General features: G+C 42.0%; 1 protein-coding gene across 1 annotated transcript in view; it reads right to left on the reverse strand.

The window, feature by feature from the left end:
* The window catches only part of ANTXR1 (ANTXR cell adhesion molecule 1), a 242165-nt gene that overhangs the window by 76891 nt on the left and 143133 nt on the right, over positions 1-22141 (reverse strand). Inside the window, exon 14 of the mRNA XM_059943152.1 lies at positions 1997-2038. Coding sequence (XP_059799135.1) covers positions 1997-2038 — 42 coding nt within the window. The remainder of the gene's footprint in view (positions 1-1996; positions 2039-22141) is intronic.

Genomic DNA, 22141 nt, shown 5'->3' on the forward strand with positions numbered 1-22141 from the left:
AAGGTAGAAATTAGCTCTGGTGGAAGGAATTACAGCATAGGAGCTGTGCTCGAAAGGCTGGTGGGATCTGAACACAGGGAACCGGAGTGGAGAAGGTTGTCTAGATCCAGACTATGATTTTTAGGGCCTTGTATAAAATACTTTTATGGGCTGAGTTATGTCATCGTTTCTGTGGGATTTCTTTATTTTTTATTTTTTTCTGCCAAAACACATTAGGAAGGAGATTAAGCCTGCTTAATTCACAGGGCCAAGGAACAATCAGGGCCAGCATGCATGCCCAGGTAATCGGCACAGCCTGCAGCCCGCCCCGGCCAGCCCGGAAACTCCTATAGGTCTAACAGAACCTTTCAGGTCTCAAGGGTCCCCAGGTTGTCATTCTGTTTCAGAAATTAGGTCTGCCTTCTTGAGGTGAAAGTATGACTTCCATAAGAATAGTGGATGAAACTGGAAACATTCAACTACTTCTTTTCTCTTGCTTCTAGCTATTCTTTCTTGGTGGTTTACTGGCTTGAGCTTTTTTTTTTTTCCCTCCAAAATTGTATCGTTGGCTATCAGACTTCATTCTACAAATACTTATTGAGCTTGTTTTGTGTGTGGAGTCCTAGGCTAGATGCTGGGGCCTGGGGTCAACCATACCCCACAGTCTTGGACCTAAGTCTCCCGGTGTATTTTGGCCACAGTGGCTGCCGTATCACCTTCCAAAGGCAAATGCAGAGCCAGCAGCAGAAAAGGGCAGTAACTCCGCTAATTGAACATAATGAGTGAAGGGAACATTCTTCACCTCAGGGCAAACAGAGCAACCTCAGCGAGAGCTTCTTGCCCTATTTTTCTCTGGGAGTATAAGACACAGCTGCACACAAGAGAACCACAGCCAAACTGGAACCCAGGGAACTAGCCACGGTGCTTTCTCTTGAAGGATTAAGAAAAGGCTTTTGTGGATGTCAGGAGAGTTTTTTTTCCTCCCTCCTCTATGCACAGAAATGTAATTTCCTCCTCTGATTTCTGGGCAGAAAGTTCGCATTCCAACAAGATGCGCTTTAATTGATTGCAGCTATTAAATCCCTTAGCTTACAAGCTTATAGTTCAGGATATAAGAGCCACATGGAATTTTAAATGTAATCTTTTTTTTTTTTCTTTATGTAGGAAACTTGACAAAGGCATTGGGAAGACGAATGGTGAGGGGGTGGTGCTCGCTTTGCAACAACAGACCTTACGGATTAAGGACGATGAACTCGAAACCTCACCAATATATCTTCTGATCCCACTAAGTTTGCAGACCTGTACTCTGGCTTCTAAATTGGTTAGTGTTGCATTGAGGGAGGCCAGCTAACCCAGGAGTAATCGGAGGATCAGGAAAAGCACTGGGCAGACACTGCTGCCCAGGGATGCTCCGTCTCACCATCAGCCTTTAACGCCTCCAGGCCACACATGCACCAGACCTGCTTATTGGACAATTTACGGTGGAATTGAAGACATTTTTCTTCCTTTAAATGATGAGGGTCTAATATCCTATGCAAGGCTGGAATACTAGCATATCCCCCTCCACTGTATTTTCTTTACTTCCTGGCAAACTTCAGCACCATCTGTTTCTAGAACCACTGATTGTTTGGACGATGTGGCAAATTCACTCCGATCTACACATATAAAGCATAAGTCTCTGCAGGGAGAAGAGATCCATCAAGTGTCTGTTTTACAGGAAAAATCAGTACCTTGGGGCTCCAAATAATTGTACGGATAAAACTATTTATGTTTGCATTTCAAATTTTTCTTGCAAGGAGAAAACCTTCCAAAAACCATTCTGCCTCTGGCTGCCAGTTCAGTTCAGTTCCTGTTCATCCTTGGTTAAGAAAGAGCCAAAGACCTCCCTCCCTCTTTGCTGCTTTGTACTCAGTGGGAATCTGGGCTTGACTTAGCTCTGCTTTGCAGAGGCCTGAGTCTCGGGCTGCCCAGTCAGCTCTCTGCCCCACTCCACCATCCTGTCTACCTGGTCACTCACCTCACTTTCCTCAGCAGGGGGTGGAGGGACCTCCTTGATAATCTGAAAAGAAAAAAAAAAGAACAAGTCAGTAGAAATCTCCAGCCACCTGCTTTCCAAGAGCCCTGCTCTCAAGAGGTGCCTGGTGGTGGGGCCATAATTACCATAGGAACGGGCCCAAGCAAGGCAGGTGTCTTTCTGGGCAGAATAGCTCAGTTAGTTAGAGCATGACCCAGGCAGAGAGTTCCACACTCAGTTGTGTCTCCTGTAGTTTTGTATAGAGAAAAAAACGTTCCACGGGTAAAAGTTTCATCTTTTACCCGAGGGAGCTATCCTGCAAATTTATTCACTCATTTTTTCATCTAAGTCATTCCTGCATCAAATCATTCACCCACCCGCCCAAACAGCTGCACATTTAACAAAGAATGGTCCAGAACAGAAGTTAAGATAGTGCTACAGAGATAAGTCAGGTATAGACCACACTCAAACTGTTGGCAATTCCATTAACTGTCACTGGTCCCAGGTGGTACCCATGGGAGGATGTGACGGTCAGGCTGACGGATTCCCAACAAAGGGCAACAAAGAAGGGGTAGCCGGGGATTCCTTTCAGGGCCCTGAAATTTAAGAGGCACAAAGATTTACATAACAATATTCTAAGACTGGACTCTGCAAATACCCCATCATCAGGGTTAAAGAGAGACATGTGGTCACTCTGGGGAGGCAAGCAATTGTGAGCCCCTTCTAACCAATGAGGGGATGGGTGACATATGGAGAAGGATGGGAAGGAGAAAAGAAGGGTGGCGGTAAGTAGCCTGTCCTCACTTTTGTCTCCAACTTGCACACCCCGTTCATGAAAGGAAAGCTCTTGTACCCTTGCAGTTAATTTGATTTTACAAGACAATTTGGCCATTATCCACTCTGACTCCACCATGTCTCCCTCCTCTTACACCCCAAGCTTATTATCAGAATGTTGGGTCCCCTACCTGCAGTCTTTTTCCTTAGAGAATTCTGGTAAGTACAAAGAGTCATTGAATATCTTTTGATGTCTTAGCGTCAGGGCTGGCCTGGACCACTTAATGGATGGGCGCTCGGGCACTGTCCATGGGACCAGTTCCTTAACGGAGTTGGAGAGCTCTCCCGGCTGCAGGTCAGGCTGCCTACTAGGCAGCTCTTCCTCACTTCTCCCCCCTACTAAGTACATATCACCTTCGATTTGATGATTATTCTGGGACCGCATTTGGGCTCTGATCCCCCCTGCTGTCACCCATGCTATCACTATCTGTAATGTCATCTCTGTATGTTGAGACAGGCTACTGACTTGAGGCTCTACTAACATCAGCCAGGGGACTGAGCCCCCAGTCACCTAAAAGGATGGTACTCAATTAAGAGGCAGAGGCTATCATTTCAATGTATTTATTTATTTTATTTTTTGGCTGCACCGCGTGGCAGGTGGGGTCTCAGTTCCCCGGCCAGGGATCGAACTCGCACCCCCTGCACTGGAAGTGCAGAGTCTTAACCCCTGGACTGCCAGGGAAGCCCCAAGGCTATCATTTCAAACTCTCATTTCATCTGCCTCCACTTCCTGGCCATCGTGGGAAACCTGCTGAAGGTCTTTGGAAAGCATGAAGCCATGATTTTGCTCACCCACTCAACACTGGCTCCAAATTCCTTAAAAAAAAATCTGAGGAAGGTCATTACTGCCCAATGCTGATTTCCCATCATCCCAGAGGCAGTGATGATTTTCAAACAGGAAATGCCTGGAGACTGGAAGGAGGGGTGAGGAGCTGGGGACAGCAATCTGGAATGCATCTCTTCTCTCAGGGTGGGATTAAGGAGGGGGAGCGAGAGGAGAGCAGGATACTTGGGAACACAGACAGATGTTGACAAGAGTGCCGTGGGCAGTGTATTTGTTAAGTACCCTGGGTGTACAGAGGTTTGGTGCAGAGCAGCTGGGGTTTTGTCTTCACAGTGCAACCAGCTTCCCCCCTTGCTGCATGGAAGCACTGTGTAGTTGTCAAACGTGAACCCTAGACCTGCCTTTTTTTGACTGTGAGGATCCGACAAGTCCCTGAACCTCCTTGAGCTCCAATGCCTTCATCTGTTAAATGGGAGCAACAAGACTAACCTTGCAGGCACTGAGTCACGATAAGCAATAATGTTTGCAAAACATCTGGAACAGAGGGGGCGCTCAATAGATGGTGCATACTATTATTATTCCCCTTTCCCTTTCCTGTAGTCACTGTCTCTTGCTTTTATTAAATCTTTCACAAAGGTTTCACTTAACCTCCCCTCCCTCCGCATACACCAAATGAAAATTTAGTATATACTATGTATGGTGGTTTCCAGATGGCGCAGCCTAGAAGCCAGAGCTTCATAAAAAGGATGAGACAGGAGGCTGGCGCTCAGACGGTGGCCAGAGGGCCTGACAGTGGCCAGGGTCTTCAGGGGGGTCAGCAGGAGTATGCTTCACCACATACGTGTAAGCACATGACATCAGCCAGGAAGTGCTGACATCAGCTAAGCAGCCCACCACTCAGACCAACCCGTCTGTGGGTTGATGGTCAACGTGTCTTATTGGGTATTTGTCGAATTCTACATCCAACAATGTCCCAAGGGGAACCCCAAAGACAAAGCAAAACACATGATTTATTAAGTATTAATCATAGGTGGACTAATTCATAATCTAGATGCCAGGCTGACATACTTGTAAACTGGGCACCTGAGCTACTGGAAAAATGCCACCATGTTCAGGTAGACGAAATTTAGGCACTTCCAGTCTGGCCTTATTGGATGGGTGTCTGGCTCTATTCAGCGGGAATGAGGAAGAAGTCTTCCTATTGCCTCAAGCCCCTGCCCCCTCCTTCCCAGTCTTCTCCTGGGGGCAGCTGCAGCTTGCCCAGGGAATGGCACGCGAGCGTCTCAAAGTGCGATCCGGGCAGGCTGGATGGGCTGTCTGTGAGTGAGCCAAACTCTCATGCCAAGACCAGTGCCTGGGCCACCCAATGGAGTGCTGTGAGCACAGGGACAGTCAGCCCTCCCCATTTCCCCCCCCTTCCCTCCCACCCCGCCAGGGCCCGAGCCCAGGTAGCCTGGAGGAGCAATTGGGCAACAGCTTGCATTGGTCTTGAGCCTACAGTACCACTGTAGCCTCACAGGAGAAAATGCAAATTGCCTCAGCCCCCAAAAGGCCTGCATGACGTGCAGACGTGGCCCCCCACCTCTCCACTTCACCCCTCTCCACCTCTCTCCCCTTCACTTTCTGCACTTCAGCCTCCTGTCACCTTCCTGTCCCTTCCACACACGCTACTGTTTCACACTTGTAGCGTCTTCTGCCTAATTGCTTGCTATCCCCTCTGCTTTGTCTGCACACCTGCATGTACCCCAGTTAACACATTCATCGGCTAGATCACCTCCCCTGGGAAGTCGCCCAGGACCTCACAGAACAAGCAAGGGTCCCCTTTATGGGGTCTCACATAACCCAGTGTTTTCTGTAGCATTTTTAAATGTAATTAAAGGTTAATTGCATAATTCTTGGCTTCCAACTAGTATGATTAGACGGTCTTTATTGCCAACAAGAATGCAAGCTAGAAGCAACTGAACACTACAAAGCTTAGGCTTGATTTGAGCTACTTCCCTTCTTAGAAGGTTCTGGGAGCTTCTTCTTGGTTGTGGGTGGACTTGTCAGCTCCTTCCTCATTAGGAGGGACGAACAGAAGATGGATAAGGTTGAAGAGACCCTTAATGAAATGTTTAAGAGGAAAATCCCTCAACAAACATATTTGTAAGCATAACATGGCAGAATTGAATGGCAGTACCAGGGATAACTCTGGGGACATTTTTTCATATTTCTCCTCCAGAGGCCAACATCACATCTCTACTTACTATCATTTTCAGGTTGGCTATTTGGGATGAGTAGAAAGTGACCAGATGCCTTCTTGGGATAGCTGCCCTAGAGTCCCTTTTGCATTAATGGTTGGACTGGTGAAGTAAAAGCGCATAAGAAAAATGAGATAGGTTAGAGAACTTCTGAATTCTATTAGTGTTTCTTTGCTACCTGAGAAGTTCTTGAAACTCTGTTGTGAATTGGGAGATGTGCCTCTTCTCCCTTATCAGTGACTTTAACTCTAATTTAGTCCATGTTTGTTTAGGTAGATGTAGAGGTGGCCAGATTTGACAAAATCTGTTGTACGGGTAAAGGAAAGAAAGCTTGAAAAGACCAGGTGGAATCTTATTAAATTGAAATCTTACTGGCAACTTCTCATTGAGTCGAAACAAATTCAAGTTTTTAGGTACACCTCTTAGTTTGGCTGTTGGAAATGAAATGATAGAAAATGTGGAGATATAGTTAGCATGGGATGATTACAGTAGAAAGATCACATATGCCCAGGTCCTTTTTGACACCTGGGAACTTTACTGTGTTTTATGAGTCAAGTTCAACTGTTTAGGTCTCTGTAAAGCTCTCTCTTAAAATTTATTTTATAAAATGTTAAGGTGAAATAAAGCACCTGGTGAGTTTACTTTGCTTGTTTTTTTTCCCTCAAGAAGTGTTCAAGATTTGCTCCTAATTTATGTTGGATCCTTGCACTTTGTTGCCTTTGCATCTCTACTGCTATAGTCCTGTGTAATGGAATGCAGAATGCAATCTACCCGGTTTTTGACACCGGCCCCTCTTCCTCCTCGCGGGGTAGCCACACTGGCTTATTCCATTTAATAGAGTGAGTCTGGTCAGTGTGCTGCACGAGGAGCAGGGGTATGCCAGGCTTGGCTATTCCCCCATGGGCCCCTGCTATGGCTCCACCATTACAACATTCTGCTTCTCCTGCTCATCTTTCCTGTCTCTTCACTCTGACAGCAGTTGGCTGTAGGCTAAGCTGTACGAGCTCATGTTAGACAGATGCTCATCTTATGGCATGAGAAGAGGACTTCTTTTTGGGTCCCCTTTCTTCTTAGATTGTCTTCAGTGTCTCAGTGTCCTTTTTGCTTGAGCTGGATGAGGAGCATCTCCTGCAACCTCCTTTATACCGAAGGTGTGGTTCTCTTATTGCAAAGGAGACACTTCCATGACACATAGCCAATTCTGTTGTCCAGACAAAGTCCATGAGAATGGCTTAAGATAACTACTCTATTAACAAAATTAAGCATTTGTCCTCTAGTTTGAATTAGCTCAATAGCTCTAAACATTATTGAGTACCAGAGTAGCCTGCAAGGCTTCTTAAAACACAGACTTCTGGGCTGCATCCCTGAGTTTATTATCAGTAGGTCTGGAGTGGGATCTTTGCATTTCTAACAAGTTCCCAAATGATGCTTATACTGCTGGTCCCTGGACCACACTTTGAGAACTATGAATTAGCCTGTTTTTAACAATGCTACACCTCAATTAAATATATGGGGGTATGTTTTGCTTCAAGTCAGACATTCCTATGACTGTTCTGTTGAGAGTTGCCTATGGCTGATTAGAAACACCAGCTTTGAAAATGTTTCAGTCTAAAAGTTATAGTGTCTCTGCTCTATTGTCAGGGACTATGGGGTCTTCATTTCTTATGTGTCCCACCTAGGCGAAGACAGAGTACTATCTCTGGAGGAAACTCTCTTGCTTCCTCTGATGAGCATTTGTGCTCATCTGTGTGCAGAGCTGGCATGGCCTGCATTCTTGGATCCAGCCCTGAAGCAATCCCAGCCAGATGATTGCCTGGGAGTTAGGGACACGGTTCTTATCTTTCACTGCACCATTGGCAATGAACTGACTGCACTGTATTTGCATCTCTTTCTTCTGCAAGAAGAACTGGACTCTAAGCTTCTAGAAGACATGGGCATACTTCGTTCAGTTTTTATCTCCTGACACATAGTCAGTGCTTGTTGCTTAGTCACTATTTCTGGAATGAATGAGTGTGCATTATAAAGGAACAGGTAAAGAAAGCATTTCTGATTATTCTAAACTTCTTTGCCTGTCAAATAAGCACTTTAGTGATACAAGATGCAAATCTGGTTTCTCAACCCTCCATATAAATGTTTCTTTAGTAATTAATATGCTAACAGTTCCAACTGCCATGAGTGGATTGTGACACATGTGTGCACCGTGAGGATCTCATTAGAGTTATGGGTTGGACTCATGGTTAATTATGGTACTTTATTGACACCATCTATATCCCATTCTATTCCCTAACCCCAGCCTCCAAGTAAATTCCCTTGCCTTGTGGTTCAAGAATCAGCTTTGTGTCCCAAATTAAATTTCCAAGAAGGCTTCCTGAAAATTTGAAAACAACATGTACAGTTTCTTTTGTTACAATACAGGTATGTAATATGTGAATTTATTCATATGTGGTAAGGAAATTGAGCAATAAAATCAATAAACTGTGAAATCGTATTAGCTCAAAGTATGATTTTTCATGAAGTACAGGAGAAGGTAATATACAGGCAGACTTTGCTTTATTGTGCCTTGAAGATATTTTGTTTTTTACAAATTGAAGCTTTGTGGCAACCCTGTGTTGAGGAAGTCTTTTGGTGCCATTTTTCCAACAGCATTTGCTCACTTCATGTCTCTGTGTCACATTTAGGTACTTCTCTCAATATTTCAAAATTTTTCATTACTATTATGTTTGCTATGGTGATCTGCAATCAGTGATCTTTGATGTTACTATTGTAAAAAGATTATGACTAAATAAATAAGGAAACAGAAACGTTAAATGACACAATAGACCAGATAGATTTAATTGATATTTATAGGACATTCCATCCAAAAACAGCAGATTACACTTTCTTCTCAAGTGCGCATGGAACATTCTCCAGGATAGATCACATCTTGGGTCACAAATCAAGCCTCAGTGAATTTAAGAAAATTGAAATCATATCAAGCATCTTTTCTGACCACAACGCTATGAGAGTAGAAATGAATTACAGGGAAAAAAACGTAAAAAACAGAAACACATGGAGGCTAAACAATACATTACTAAATAACCAAGAGATCACTGAAGAAATCAAAGAGGAAATCAAAAAATACCTAGAGACAAATGACAATGAAAACACGATGATCCAAAACCTATGGGAGGCAGCAAAAGCAGTTCTAAGAGGGAAGTTTATAGCTATACAAGCCTACCTCAAGAAACAAGAAAAATCTCAAGTAAACAATCTAACCTTACACTTAAAGGAACTAGAGAAAGAAGAACAAACAAAACCCAAAGTTAGCAGAAGGGAAGAAATCATAAAGATCAGAGCAGAAATAAATGAAATAGAAACAAAGAAAACAACAGCAAAGATCAATAAAACTAAAAGCTGGTTCTTTGAGAAGATAAACAAAATTGATAAACCATTAGCCAGACTCATCAAGAAAAAGAGGCAGAGGACTCAAATCAATAAAATTAGAAATGAAAAAGGAGAAGTTACAACAGATACTGCAGAAATACAAAGCATCCTAAGAGACTATTACAAGCAACTCTATGCCAATAAAATGGACAACCTGGAAGAAATGGACAAATTCTTAGAAAGGTATAACCTTCCAAGACTGAACCAGGAAGACACAGAAAATATGAACAGACCAATCACAAGTAATGAAATTGAAACTGTGATTAAAAATCTTCCGACATACAAAAGTCCAGGAACAGATGGCTTCACAGGTGAATTCTATCAAACATTTAGAGAAGAGCTAACACCCATTCTTCTCAAACTCTTCCAAAAATTTGCAGAGGAAGGAACACTCCCAAACTCATTCTATGAGGCCACCATCACCCTGGTACCAAAACCAGACAAAGATACTACAAAAAAAGAAAATTACAGACCAATATCACTGATCAATATAGATGCAAAAATCCTCAACAAAATACTAGCAAACAGGATCCAACAACACATTAAAAGGATCATATACATCATGATCAAGTGGGATTTATCCCAGGGATGCAAGGATTCTTCAATATACGCAAATCAATCCATGTGATACACCATATTAACAAATTGAAGAAGAAAAACCATATGATCATCTCAATAGATGCAGAAAAAGCTTTTGACAAAATTCAACATCCATTTATGATAAAAGCTCTCCAGAAAGTGGGCATAGAGGAAACCTACCTCAACATAATGAAGGCCATATATGACAAACCCACAGCAAACATCCTTCTCAATGGTGAAAAACTGAAAACGTTTCTTCTAAGATCAGGAACAAGAGAAGGATGTCCACTCTCACCACTATTATTCAACATAGGTTTGGAAGTCCTAGCCACGGCAATCAGAAGAAAAAGAAATAAAAGGAATACAAATTGGAAAAGAAGTAAAACTGTCACTGTTTGCAGATGACATGATACTATACATAGAGAATCCTAAAGATGCTACCAGAAAACTGCTAGAGCTAATCAATGAATTTGGTAAAGTTTCAGGATACAAAATTAATGCACAGAAATCTCTTGTATTCCTATACACTAATGATGAAAAATCTGAAAGAGAAATTAAGGAAACACTCCCATTTACCATTGCAACAAAAAGAATTTAAAAAAAAAATCTAGGAATAAACCTACCTAGGAAGACAAAAGACCTGTATGCAGAAAACTATAAGACACTGATGAAAGAAATTAAAGATGATACCAACAGATGGAGAGATATACCATGTTCTTGGATTGGAAGAATCAATATTGTGAAAATGACTATACTACCCAAAGCAATCTACAGATTCAATGCAATCCCTATCAAATTACCAATGGCATTTTTTATAGAACTAGAACAAAAAATCTTAAAACTTGTATGGAGACACAAAAGACCCTGAATAGCCAAAGTAGTCGTGAGGGAAAGAAACGGAGCTGGAGGAATCAGACTCTCTGACTTCAGACTATACTACAAAGCTACAGTAATCAAGACAATATGATACTGGCACAAAAACAGAAACATAGGTCAATGGAACAAGATAGAAAGCCCAGAGATAAACCCACGCACCTATGGTCAACTAGTCTATGACAAAGGAGGCAAGGATATACAATGGAGAAAAGACAGTCTCTTCAATAAGTGGTGCTGGGAAAACTGGACAGCTCCATGTAAAAGAATGAAATTAGAACACTCCCTAACACCATACACAAAAATAAACTCAAAATGGATTAGAGACCTAAATGTAAGACCGGACACTGTAAAACTCTTAGAGTAAAACATAGGAAGAACACTCTTTCACATAAATCAGAGCAAGATGTTTTTTGATCTACCTCCTAGAGTAATGGAAATAGAAACAAAGATAAACAAATGGGACCTAATGAAACTTCAAAGCTTTTGCACAGCAAAGGAAGCCATAAACAAGACCAAAAGACAACCCTCAGAATGGGAGAAAATATTTGCAAATGAATCAAGGGACAAAGGATTAATCTCCAAAATATATAAACAGCTCATGCAGCTCAATATTAAAAAAACAAACAACCCAATCCAAAAATGGATAGAAGACCTAAATAGACATTTCTCCAAAGAAGACATATAGATGGCCAAGAAGCACATGAAAAGCTGCTCAACATCACTAATTATTAGAGAAATGCAAATCAAAACTACAATGAGGTATCATCTCACACCAGTTAGAATGGGCATCATCAGAAAATCTACAAACAACAAATGCTGGAGAGGGTGTGGAGAAAAGGAAACCCTCTTGCACTGTTGGTGGGAATGTACATAGATACAGCCACTATGGAGAACAGTATGGAGGTTCCTTAAAAAACTAAACATAGAATTACCATGTGATCCAGCAATCCCACTACTGGGCATATACCCAGAGAAAACCATAATTCAAAAAGACACATGCACCCCAGTGTTCATTGCAGCACTATTTACAATAGCCAGGTCATGGAAGCAACTTAAGTGCCCATTGACAGATGAATGGATAAAGAAGATATGGTACATATATACAATTGAATATTACTCAGCCATAAAAAGGAATGAAATTGGGTCATTTGTTGAGACGTGGATGGATCTAGAGACTGTCATACAGAGTGAAGTAATTCAGAAAGAGAAAAACAAATAGCGTATATTAATGCATATATGTGGAACCGAGAAAAATGGTTACGATGAACCGGTTTGCAGGGCAAAAATTGAGACACAGATGTAGAGAACAAACGTATGGACACCAAGGGGGGAAAGCGGCAGGGTGGTGGTGGTGGTAGTGTGATGAATTGGGCGATTGGGATTGACATGTACACACTGATGTGTATAAAATTGATGACTAATAAGAACCTGCTGTATAAAAAAATAAATAAAATAAAATTCAAAAATTCAAAAATAAAGATTATGACTCACTGAAGGTGCAGATGATTACCATATTTTAGCAATAAAGTATTTTTAAAATTAAGGTATGTAAATTATTTTTAGGCATAATGCTATTGCATACTCAATAGACTATGTAATTTTAATATGCACTGGGAAACCTAAAAAATTCATGTGACTTGCTTTACTGTGGTGGTCTGGAATGGAACCTGCAATATCCCTGAAGTATGCCTGTATATGTTTCAGATTTTTTTGGTTATGGTAAAGTTCACATAATATAACATTAACCATTTAAAAGTGTCAGCTGGCTGATTATATTGGGTGCCACCAAGTACTATCAGGTGAATGTGAAGATGCTGCTCAGCTGTCAGTAGTGACGTGGAAGAAACACACAAAACTCACACACACCTCATCTGCTTTCTTACTTCTGTTTACCCTTGTGCAGTGCAATTAAATCAATATATCGCACTTGTGAGCATGTGTACCTTTCTTCATGAAAGCATTTAAAGCATCCTCAACACGAGTGTATGTCCTGGTTATAAGAATCCAAGGATTCAGGGAAGGAGGAAAGCATTAAGCTTGTGTCTGAGATGCTCATGAAGAGATGAGATTCATGGGACACCCTGAGAGCAAAGGGAGTAAAGGAACCCACATTGAGCTTCATTGGAGACCACACTGAGGAACCCAAAGAAAGGAGAATGGAAGGCATGGGGCTCATCATTTGCTTTAAAGGGGATTAGAAGCATGTGCCATGGATTGAAGAAAAAGCTATAATGCTGAGAGCAGCAGAATAACACTTTTGTGGCATTTGGTCTTATTTGGAACCACACAAACAGCTTTTTTGTTGTTGTTGTTATGAAAAGAGGACCCTGGCAAGACAACAAAAGCTGGATTTCTATTATAAGCCAGCACAGAAGGAATAAGAAGACAATGAGTCACAGTCATCCACCTCTGTTGTTGTGACACTTCATCCTAAGAATGTCCTTCCGTCTGTCCCATTAACTCAAAGGCATGGGGCTACATCATACTCAAACTCATCACAAAACTTCATGTGTTTATTTTTTAAAAATTGAGACATAGTGCTATTTACACTGTAGCATTACTTCAAGAATTGAAGATACTTAAAATGGTGGAAATTTTCAGTTTCTTATTAATTTTTAAAAGTGTATTATTTTATAACGTTGCACAGTTTTGAATGTTCTGTTCTGAACCTATTTCCCCCCCAGTCCTGTTATTTTCATGGGGCTAAAATTCCATATGAAGTGACATTTCTAGGAATACCCTTCATGTTATGGGAGAAATAATGGTATTTAGAGAACTTTTGATGTATCTGCTACTCATTATTGTTAACTTTGTAGAGAGCAAAGGAAAGACCAATGACAGGGCCTGACTTCCTCAACTGATTTCTGGTCTTCTGTACTTTCCATGCGTAGTAAAACCCCAAGGAGTCTGAGTAACAATATTTCTTGGGTTTTTGGTAATTTTCGGTTGTGAACTCATGTGAAGTTTGCATTTACCTATGGGAATCTTATGAGGACTGAGCTAAGGGATCAACCTACCAGAGTTTCCTTTTGCAGATTCCTAAACACTTCCAAACTGTGATCCTTTTCTCTTAGTTTGTAATTTACAGAACCCCAAGTAATATACATTTGAACTCTAAAACCGAGAGGTTGTGGTTCTGAATTCTTAGGGACACACACACACACACACACACACACACCCACACACACAACTCATAGCCCATCCTTTTACTCAAGGTCTCAGCTGTAAGCAGAAGACTCAATTCTGACTCCCAAACTTTTATGGACCTATGTAAGGCTCTGAAACCAAATGTCTAGGTTATTGAGATCAGAAAATCACCACTGCTTTAGGGTCAGCTAAACGTCTGTTTTCCAGAACCTTTTTGATTTTGTCCCTGGAAATGTCTATTTTCTTGTGAGCCTGGCTATGCATTTAAAACAACTTTTATTACATTTTTTTTCCAGGAAATTTTTTATTTTTATTTTGCTAGGAAGTCCAGTGTATCACCAGCCAGGAGTAATTGATTTTTCACAAATGATTACCTCTTGCATGCTCAGAGGAGTAACTCAAATAAATGTTGTATTTAGATGCCTAAAGTTATTTGGAGCCTTTGATTTAAAACATTGCATATCCTGGGACTTCTGGGCTGATATCTTAATTCCAACTCCTTTGCTACCTCCCTGGCCTCATAGGTTCTGTGTGAGGAGAAGCCATCAGAAGAAAGCTGTGTATAGAAGAAATGCCAATGAGATCTGAAAAGCCACCTAACAAAAGGCTTTAATCTCATGGATGGAAGGGGATGCTTGCTCTCATGCTTTTACAATTTAGGTTTCCATTCTGATTCCTCAACCTTATAATAAATATCCTTTTAATTAAAATCAAGACACCAAGGGAAACTAGGTAATGCAATGTGGAAAATGTCCAGGAAGCATGAAATACTAGCTGATGACAGATAAATTAATCTTACTATACAAACAGTATAAATGTAATAGAAACCTCACAGTTGATTAGAGCTGGCCAAGTACTGCTTGAATCCAGTAATTTTACACTGTAGAAGTTTAGTAAAGTCTAGTGCCAAGGGTGTTGATCTAGAATGTAGTACAAGAAATTTTCAAAGAAATGAGCTCAAGTTTTTGTTTTTTACATTTGGAACTCAAATTCCAAATAATTTTTGGCCTCTCATCTTATCTCCCTTAAGACTGGAATTATTTAAAAGGCCAAATTCATACATAACTCGAGAGAGAGTAGTGGCAAGAATTTTAACATTAGTTGATAAGGCCTAAATGATGTACATGGTAATTTCAAAGAGCAGCTATGCATATTCTTCACTAGATGATGCGCCAGTCACTGCAAAACACTGAGACAGTTAAAAAAAATTCATGAATTCGGATTCCCTGAGGCTTAGAGGAGCATCTGGTCTGCCTGGGTTATGGGCAAGGCGATTCCAGCCACTGGCAGTGCCTGTGGGATCTGAGCAGGACACACAAGGAACAAGGGTGTGGGTTGATGTTCACAGTGTGTTTGAGCTTGTTGGCATTGACACAGCCTTCGAGGAGGGCAGTAAAGAGGTCACACCTAGGGACCCAGGAATCTGACTTTCAGCCAATTCAGCATTCTATGGGCTTATGTTTCCCAAACCGTCTTTGGCAGAATGTTAGTGTCCATCCAGACGTCAGGATGTCAATAGGTGTTTGGGAAGGACTAGTGCCCTTCTAGATGTCAGTATGTTAATGGGTAGGGGTCATGGGAGGGTTCCAGGGTCAAAAGAAGTTTAGGTGAACAGCGTCTGGAAATGCTGCCCCTGATTACTTGCATCCTATTTTGATGTGTAACCAACCAGGTTTGAGGACCACAGGCCAGGAAATGTTGAAGGAGAGGAGTAGATTCACTTATAGGAGGTAAGAATATAAGGAAGCTACCTTAGCGCCAGCGTGGTTCCAATTTTCTAATTTTTCACGTGAGGAAATGAAGGTTAAAAGATTTGCGTTTGATGGAGGCACATCTCGTATTGGAACCCCGTTGTCTTTAATGACAGCTTGCCTCTTTCCAGCTCACCTAGGGGCGTGAGGATGGTGGCGGGTGGGTTTCCAGGCAAGTCGCAGGGCCAGCCCAGCAGGGATGAGGGAAGCCACGAGGGCAAGGTGGAGATGAGAACAGACTGGCGTGTGGTGCAGAGCTCTGAGGTGAGGACAGGCCATGGCAGGGCTCTGCATGCTAGTGGGAAGCGACCTTGTCAGCTGCAGAGAGAGGTGTGTCCAGATGGGAATGGGTGGAGGCTGGAAAGGGATCCAGAAAGCACGATGAGTCTAGGCCCATGATGCCTGGCTAAGGAGCTGCTTGTACTTGTCAGGTTTCTATTAAATAAGCTTCAGTGAATCCCTTTGGTGATGTTAGGTTTGGTTGTCTGGCCCTGAAAATTAAATACTATGCTTAAAGGTGTGAGGGCATTATTTGAAGAATTTATTTTTATTTCAATTTAAGGCATGTCAAGTTCCTGATTAGTTTTTGTCCCTTGCAATTTGTCATTCATTGAACTACCCTGGAAATTCAATAAAGTGTATTAAACATGATCCTTTACATAATTCTTTAAAAACTGTTCATAGGATACCTACAAGGCCATTAAAAACAAACCAAAACAAAAGGGAACCGCATTTTGTTTCTCTAGGGAGAAATTCTCAAAGCATGCACATGATCCTCTCCCAACAAACTGAATAAAAATATTTGCCATTATTTGAACAGAAATATAATGATTTGATTTCACCTTAATAGTGTAGTTTAATTAGCTGGGCTGCAGAAGAATTCCAACTCTACAGCAGGATCTCTTTTTATTTTCTCTCTAGTTGTGGTAAAAAACATATAACCTAATCTTAACCATTTTTAAGTGTACAGTTCAGTAATGTTAAGTATATTCACCTCGTTGTGCAACGAACCTCCAGAAACTTTTTCATCTGGCAAAATATGGCAAGATCTTTTGACTCGGATTTCCTGATATACAATTAACCTCCTAATAAAATGGGCAGATTTCAAGGATTTTATTTAAGAAGCTGATAAAAGTGTCTTTTGTTATGTAATATTTGATACATATAAAACAATGTGTGTAACATACATGTAATTTATGAAACCTGATAATAATAATACAAACACCCATGAAACTACCACGCCCTACAGTTCCACCGGTTTGTGGGTTCCTTTCGTATCCATTCCCCTTCCCCCCTTTAGTTTAGTTTGGAAAACATATGAATTACATACTAGGCACTGTACTCCTTTGTGGGATGATTTTCTGTGACAAGTTTCTCCGACCCCTGGAGGAGTTCATTGTATAGTGACAGGAACATATGTATGAATGAACACTTGTGACAGAATGAGAAAATTCGCTAATAGATGTGTGAAAAAAGTGCTATGAAAACCAAGGGAGGTTGGCGCTAATTCTCCCCAGGTGGGAAAAAGGAAAGCTACTGAGATGGAGTGATCAGTGAACCGGGCTTTGAAGAAAGAGGAATTGTTGCCAGAGTAGATAAAGAAGACGAATATATTTCAGCAAGCGGAAACAATATAAGCAAAGAGATCATTAGTAGCTACGTGGTATGTTCAAGGAACCCCAAAGAATAGAGTGTGCCTGCAGATGGCCCTCCTTCCATTTAGCTCCTCAATGAGCTTTGAGATATACTGAGTAACAGTCTTGAGCCAGGCATGGTTATGCTCTGGGGAACTACAGCCCTGGCTTCCAATACCATATGTCTACAGGGGAAGATTGACAAGCAAACAATCAGTTACAACACCATGGTCAGTGCCATGAAGGAGTCCGCACAGGGTGCCAAGGGGGGTCCAGGCACAGGGAGGAGGAGGTGGGAGGTGAAGTGGAGAAGTGGGGGTGTGGCCAGGTTGAGAAGGGTCTACATACGCCATGTCAAGGAATTTGAAGTCTACTTTAGAGATCTTGAACAGTCAAGAGGATTTGGGACATGGAAGTGAGTGGGACCATGACCTGATTATTTTTCTTTTTTAAGGAAAAAAAACCTAGTGACAGTGAGAAGGGCTAAAAGAGAAGTTAGAAAGTTATTGCAGTAGTTCAGGTGGGAGATGCAGAACCTCAGACTAAGGCAATGACATTCATTCATTCATTCCACAACTATTTATTAAGCAACTACTGAGTGCCAGGTATTATGCTTATACTGGGGTAGAGGGTGCAGAAGGATGTATCAGATGAGATGGGGTGTGAGAGAAGAGGATGTTCTACAGACAACTGTGAAGTGAGAGAAGACAAGGAGAGACAGAGGAGACCTTGGCAATCACTCTTCAGTCTAGAGTTTGGGCAGCTCAGAGGATGGTGACATATCCATCAATGAAGAGCAGTTCTGGGGACAACATGATGAATTTAGCTGGGACACGATGGGGAGAGATGCCTACAATTGAGATGTCCATTGGGTACTGATACTACAGGCCTGGTCTTCTGAAGCCGAGGCCAGCAATGGGTGGACACATTAAGTAGCCATCAGCATATCCATTGTAGCTGAAGTCAGGAGCATTAGTGATATTGCCCAGGGACAATGTGTAGAGAAGGTTGAAGACAATCCTGGAGAACAAGAGACGAGCGGCAGCAGAAGGAGACAGGGGAAAACTGAAGACAGATTTAGAAGAGTCGGCAGCAGCCAGCAGAGGAGAGAGTTGAAAGAAGAGAGTGCCCATTGCTGAAAGAGCTAAAGTAGAATGCGAAATGAGCAGAGATCCCTGGCTGGGGAGTTCAGACTTGCAAGGTACGGACTAGATCAACGATGCTGATGGAGGCCAGGGTGCAGTGGGCCGAAGAGTGAATGGAAGGAATCGTGGACAGTCTGCTCTGCAGAGAAGTTGGCAGATGAAAGGGAGGGAGAAGGAAGAGGGAGGCTTGAAGGAGGAATAAGGTATGAGACATTTGTAAAGGTTGAAAGAGGCCAGTAGGCAGCAGGGAGGAAGACAGCGGAGAGGAAAGGATGAAGATACCACAGGCAGAGGTGAATGAGAGAGAACAAAATGAAGGACATGAGTGGCAAGAGAGGCAGAGGGGCCAGGTTGCATCCGGGGAGGGGAGGGATGTTGGAGCAGGATGCATGAAAGTGCTACTTGAGGTGGAAGGTTTCTCACAGGACAGCTTCCACCTCTCACTGAGACAGGAGAGTAGGTTGTCTGTTGAGAGTGAAAGAGCCAGAGATAGGACAGTCATCTCCGGGAGAACGGGAACAGCCTGGGAGAGACACTGTGGGGGTGAAATCTGGGGCTCCATAAGGATGAGGTGAGAGTTTGTTAAGCAATGAGAAGCCCTCGTAAATGGGCAGTGGCCCCATCAGCAGGCTTGGGCAATTCTCTTCTGAAGGGACCATCATCTTGGGAGCAGGAGAGGAGAAGACTTTCAGTTGCTCTGTCTCAGTATAAGGATGGGGCAGGGCAAGTGAGCTGGGCGTTAGGTAATGGAGAGTGTTCATGAGAGGGTCAACATGGGGTCCATAGCTTAAGACACCAGGCAGGCATTTATCTTATCCCCCAGATTTTTGATTTGGAGGAGCCAGTCCCCATTGCTAATCAGAATCTATCAGTGTCTGGTGACCTGCTGAAATTTAGGCAGGATGTGATAGCCTTTGCCTGTGTACATAAAGCTACCAACCCAGTTAGACTGCAGGCTTTCAGGGTGCTGCCTCTTGGCTGGGATGATGGTAGACTCTCAGGGTTACCTGCATTTTCTAGATCTGTATTAGATAATATTTACCTCTAATACCACTGATTCACTGTGGACTTTTTTCCTCCATATGTTCATACGTTTACTCATCCGGTACATTTCAACTCTTTTTTCCCATGATCCTCTTCTCATGCAGATTTCCTAGTCTTCCTTTTTTTAAAGTTCAATTTAGAGATTTCAATAATATTGGACCAAACTTATAAGTAGATGGAGAGGCCATAGCATGACTTAAAGCGTTCTGGCAATGCCCCTTGTGGAACTGAGGCAGGGTTTTATTTATTCATTTATTTTTTTGTAAAATATTGGCCCCTGAATTCCCTTTTTGAAAATGCAAATAAGCACAGGGTACATAGGCCAATGACTCTCTCTCTCCCAATGTGAATGTTTTTTTGTGCCAGTAAATAAAGGTAGGAATCTTAGAAGGCAAAGATTTACCTGGGGATACTGAGGGCCACGTTGGGAAACACTGAAAAGTTTCGATCCAAGACCTGGCCAATTCTCTCTCCATCAGTCATTACTGATAGATTATTCTCTGCTATGCGGGCAATAAGTTAACCCAGGTTCCATCTAGGCGGGAGATAAGAGCCAGTTGGGAATGGGGTCCTTTCAGAAAGGCAAAATGCAATGGGTAGCACCAGTCACTCTCAGACTTCAGATTTCTTCTTCCAGGACCAGCAAGAAGCAAGAGGATGCCGAGGGCTGCAGAGGGCTGGCCTGGTAGTGTCTATTATGCCTGATCTGGCCATACTGGTCGTTACATGTTAAAATGCTCTTTATGATTAGTAAATAGTGACCTGAGTGCCTGCCCTTGTACCCCTGCCACCCTCTGGGACTTCATGGACCATCCCCCATCCCACCCCATATCCAGCCACTAAAGGGTTAATGTTTGGCTCAATTGGGATGCAAGCCTTGCAAATTGATAAAGATTTTGAATATTATTCCCGGAAGGAACTGTGCAGAAGCAGGAGGAAGGCAAACCTCATGGGCTTCTCATGTTACAGACCCTTTCTGCTCTCTGGCTATTTCCCATCCTGGAGATATGGCTTTGGTACCAGGTCATGGGGCATTTCCCACACTCAAGACAGGGCAGGGAGCATGACAGAAGAAGGTTTCAGGACCATCATTTACAAGGATGCCCTCTGCTAGTCCCAGACTGTGGTGAGGGCGTGCTGTCACGCGGGGGAGAGAAACTTGCTGCATACTGCATCCTGGGGTGCGGGAACATGCTGTTTGCCCTCCTTCCTGTATACTCCCTTTAGAAGACATGTGAATTTACCCTGTCCCCCTCAGAACACCATCACTCATAAAGGAAGCCAGCGATCAACGAGAAATTTGGGGGGGCACACTAAGCTTCAGAGCCCCAGACAGCTTTCAGAAATATGTGGAAGGGCAGTTTTTAAAGACTTCATAAACAGGAAAATCAATCTCTAAGATCTTCCCTTGTAAAGAAATTCCTTGGGACTTACAAAATCAGGTCACATTAAGACATTTTTGCTGTCTTCCAAAGCAACATAGGCTTAACCAGATAGATTCGCTGAAAAATATTCTGAATATTGCAAAGCAATCTGACCTTGTGTGATCCTGCTTCCAATAATGAAAGGCATTAAATAAGAGACATTTTCCTGGAAATTAAAACCACGATAAGATATCACTTCATGCCTGTTAAGATTGCTATCATCAAGACGACAAGAGATAACAAGTATTAGTGGGAATCCTTGTACACTGTTCATGGGAATGTAAATTGGTGCAGCCACTATGGAAAACAGTATGGAGGCTCCTCAAAAAATTAGAAATAGAGCTACCATATGACCCAGCAATTCCAATTTTGGGTATATATCTGAAGGAAACAAAATCACTATCCTGAAGAGATACCGGCACCCTCATGTTCAATGCAACATTATTTACAATAGCCAAGACATGTAAGCAACTTAAGTGTACATTGAAGGACGAATGGGTAAAGAAGATGTGGTATACATATATGATGGAATAGTATTCAGCCATAAAAAAGAAGGAAATCCTTCCATTTGCAACAGCATGGATGGACCTTGAGGGCATTATGCTAAGTGAAATAAGTCAGGCAGGGAAAGACAAATACTGTATGATTTCATTTACATGTGGAATCTAAAAGAACCAAATTCATAGAAACAGATCAGATTTGTGGTTGCCAGAGGTGGGGGCTGGGGTACAGGGTTGGGGGTGGAGGAAGTGAGTGAAGGTAGTCAAAATGTACAACTTCCAGTTACAAGATAAAGCTTGGGGGATATAATGTACAACAGGATGACTATAGTTTAGAATACTGTATTGTACATTTGACAGTTGCTAAGAAAGTAATCTTAAAAGTTCTTATCACAAGGAAAAATGTGTAGCTATGTGGGGTGATGGATGTTAACTTATTATGGTAAACTTTTTGCAATATATACACGTACCAAATCATTAAGTTGTATACCATAAACTTATAAAATGCTATCTGTCAATTCTACTTCAAAAAAACTGGAAAAAAGAGACATTTCTCACTATTACAAATTGAATGCCATACAGTACAGTTATATATTCCTATTATAGTAAATATTTTGAAATATTAATAATAGTAATTATTATTAATAATAATACAAGGAACAATCTTAAGCAGATATATAGATATTCCTATATAGATAATCCTTTAATTTTCACCATCTACCTATGAGGTCAGAGCTCTCATTGTCCTCATTATATAAATGAGGAAA

Source organism: Balaenoptera ricei, chromosome 13 (genome assembly GCF_028023285.1).
Source record: "Balaenoptera ricei isolate mBalRic1 chromosome 13, mBalRic1.hap2, whole genome shotgun sequence".
Lineage (NCBI taxonomy): Eukaryota > Metazoa > Chordata > Mammalia > Artiodactyla > Balaenopteridae > Balaenoptera > Balaenoptera ricei.